The sequence below is a fragment of the Micromesistius poutassou genome, assembly GCF_964030765.1.
Source record: "Micromesistius poutassou genome assembly, contig: SCAFFOLD_1667, whole genome shotgun sequence".
NCBI classification, from domain to species: domain Eukaryota; kingdom Metazoa; phylum Chordata; class Actinopteri; order Gadiformes; family Gadidae; genus Micromesistius; species Micromesistius poutassou.
In genome coordinates, this window is record NW_028178962.1 from 1 (window position 1) to 2500 (window position 2500).

General features: G+C 52.9%; 1 protein-coding gene across 1 annotated transcript in view; it reads left to right on the plus strand.

Annotated features, from left to right (window-relative positions):
- Positions 1-462: 462 nt before the first annotated feature.
- tmem196 (transmembrane protein 196) overlaps positions 463-2500 on the plus strand; it is a gene marked incomplete at its 5' end in the record, with an annotated part of 3398 nt that continues 1360 nt past the window's right edge. Inside the window, 2 exons of the mRNA XM_084490037.1 lie at positions 463-601; positions 1895-2013. Of these exons, the coding sequence (XP_084346163.1) occupies positions 463-601; positions 1895-2013 (258 nt within the window). The remainder of the gene's footprint in view (positions 602-1894; positions 2014-2500) is intronic.

Sequence of the window (2500 nt, forward strand, 5' to 3'; positions counted from 1 at the left end):
ACACACACACACACACACACACACACACACACACACACACACACACACACACAGGATGTGTTGTCATTAACTCTCTCTCCTGCCCTCTCCTTCTCTCTGTTCGTTGGGTCTGGCTCTGGTCTGTCCCTCAAACGTATTTTAATTCAACAAACTGAAAAAGTGAAATTTGTTGTGATGATCACTGCAGTTCAAAGAAATCAAACAAATCAACTGGCTGCTACAAAATAACCACGTCTGTCTGTCTCTGTCTGTCTGTGTCCATTGGCCAACATGTCTGTCCGCTCATCTGACTGTCTGACTGTCTGTCTGTCTGTCTGTCTGTCTGTCTCTTTGTTGGTCTGTGTCTGTCAATCCGCCCATCCATCTGTACGTCTTTCCGTCCATCAATCTGTCCTTCTTTTCCCCTGTCTGTCTCTTGTCTGTCCGTCCGTCCGTCCGTCCGTCTCTCCCCTCCCCCCCCAGATGATTGTGTTCTCCGCCTGCTGTATCTGCGGTCTGATCGGGGGGATCCTCAACTTCCAGTTTGTGCGCGCGCTGAGCAAGAGGCCGGACGCCGCCATGCACTCGGTCCACCTGGCGGCCATGACGCTGGCCTGCCTAGGTACCCAGAGACACCGGTGAACCCGCACGCCGCACGCCGCACGCCGCACGCCGCACGCCGCACGCCGCACGCCGGCATGCAGCATGCCTCACGCCGCACGCCGCACGCCGCACGCCGCATGCTGCGCACCGCATGCCGCGTGCAGCGTGCCGCATGCTGCATGCCGGCTGTAACGATCTCAGGGGGGGGGGGGAAGTAGTGGACCCAAACGCACGACACCGGGCAGGCAGCACGAGATTGACGGTACAGAGGAATTTATTTATTGAGAGTCCAGGGGCTGGAGAGCGGTGGGACTCCGATAGGGGTCCAGGTGAGTCCTCCCCGACGGAGGGGCTGAGGAGCACGGAGCCGGGGGACAACGTGAACACGGGTTAGGCGGGGAAGGTCAGGATCACTCTTAGAAAGAAGGATTTTACTGAGGGGCCAAGAATCTATACAAACTGTTTCAAAGTCTTATTACGATCTGGAAAAGAGTGTCTGGAAAACCAGAGTGGACATACTGCTGGGTGATGAGAAGATGAACCACGGGGGTGAAGGAACAGGAGCAGACGACGTCATAGGTCTGGTCATAGTCTGACAGACAGAGAGAGAGTAGGGGAGACCCCCTAGCAGAGGGGACCCAGGCGGAGCCGTGACACCTGCCATGGTGAGAGGAGATCAAAGAGAGAGAGTAGGGGCGGGGGGGGGGGGGGGGGGGGGGGGCTGTCGGGGGGGGGGGGGGGTCCGGCTGTCAGTTTGGTGAATGACGTGCGTGCCGTCGAGCCACCGCTTATGAGAGCTGTACTGACAACCGCCGACACACACGGGGTCCTGTCCACCTCCCAAAGACGTCTCCTTGTTGAGTTTGTGTTGCCGCCAAACACACAATCCCTCGTTCCTCTGGTAGACTCTCAAAAAGACTCTCTCAAAGCAACACGTGCACGTCCCCCTCAACCTGCGTCTGGTAGACGCGGGGTCTGAAACGTACTGTTTGGTGCGGCATCACCTGTTCCCGGTTGATAGGAGATGAACCAGACATACAGGATTGTTGCGTGTTGATAATGAAAATGGAAGAAACCTGCATGAGCAAATTTAGGACCCAGTGAGGACTTGCGCTCTGTGGTACCTCCCGCGGTGGCAGCACCGTTGATGCCGTCTTGATGTGTATCAACGCGGTCTTTGCTGTTCATTGCAGTACACTGAAACGGGTTCCCTCATCGTCTATTCACGAATGAAGGGAACGAAGTGAACACCGCTGACTCTCTGTTGAGGCTCTTCCATTGAGGACGCGGCGTCTTCTGTCCCGTCCCGCAGGCATCTCCTCCTGCACGCTGTCCGCCTGGCTGACCTGCCGGCTGGCCAGCTCCGAGCAGCAGAGGATGTTCCTGGAGAGGGAGCACTCTCTGCACCACTCCCACGAGATGGCCGAGAAGGTACGTACGGCGGACACGGCGTGGTATGGCTGGTCTCTGATTGGCTTTGAAGCCAAGAGGTGTTTGGTCATTGATTGGTCATTGGTGGTGAAAAAAAAATACAAAACCAATGGCGAGTGTGTGAAACAGAAACGGTAGTTCAAGTTACTTTATTTTGTACCGAGGGAGATTTTGTTTGCAGTATAGAGTCATCATACATACACACACACATAGGAAAAGACATGGAGGAACATATCAAACATCATCCAACTAAGGACAGTAGAACAAAATGGCAAAATTAATTATAAAAGTTCTACAGGTCCAGGTTGAAATATGAAGTGAACTAAAACAAATAGTAAAACAACATAATAACTCTTAGGTTGAAAACACGAGGTAACATATGAATAAATAGAGTACAGCAATGAGTCAATAAAAACAGCAATAAGTAATAATAAATAATTTGTGCAAAACATGTTCTGCGGGGACAAAAGTGTTTTTGTGTTGTTTT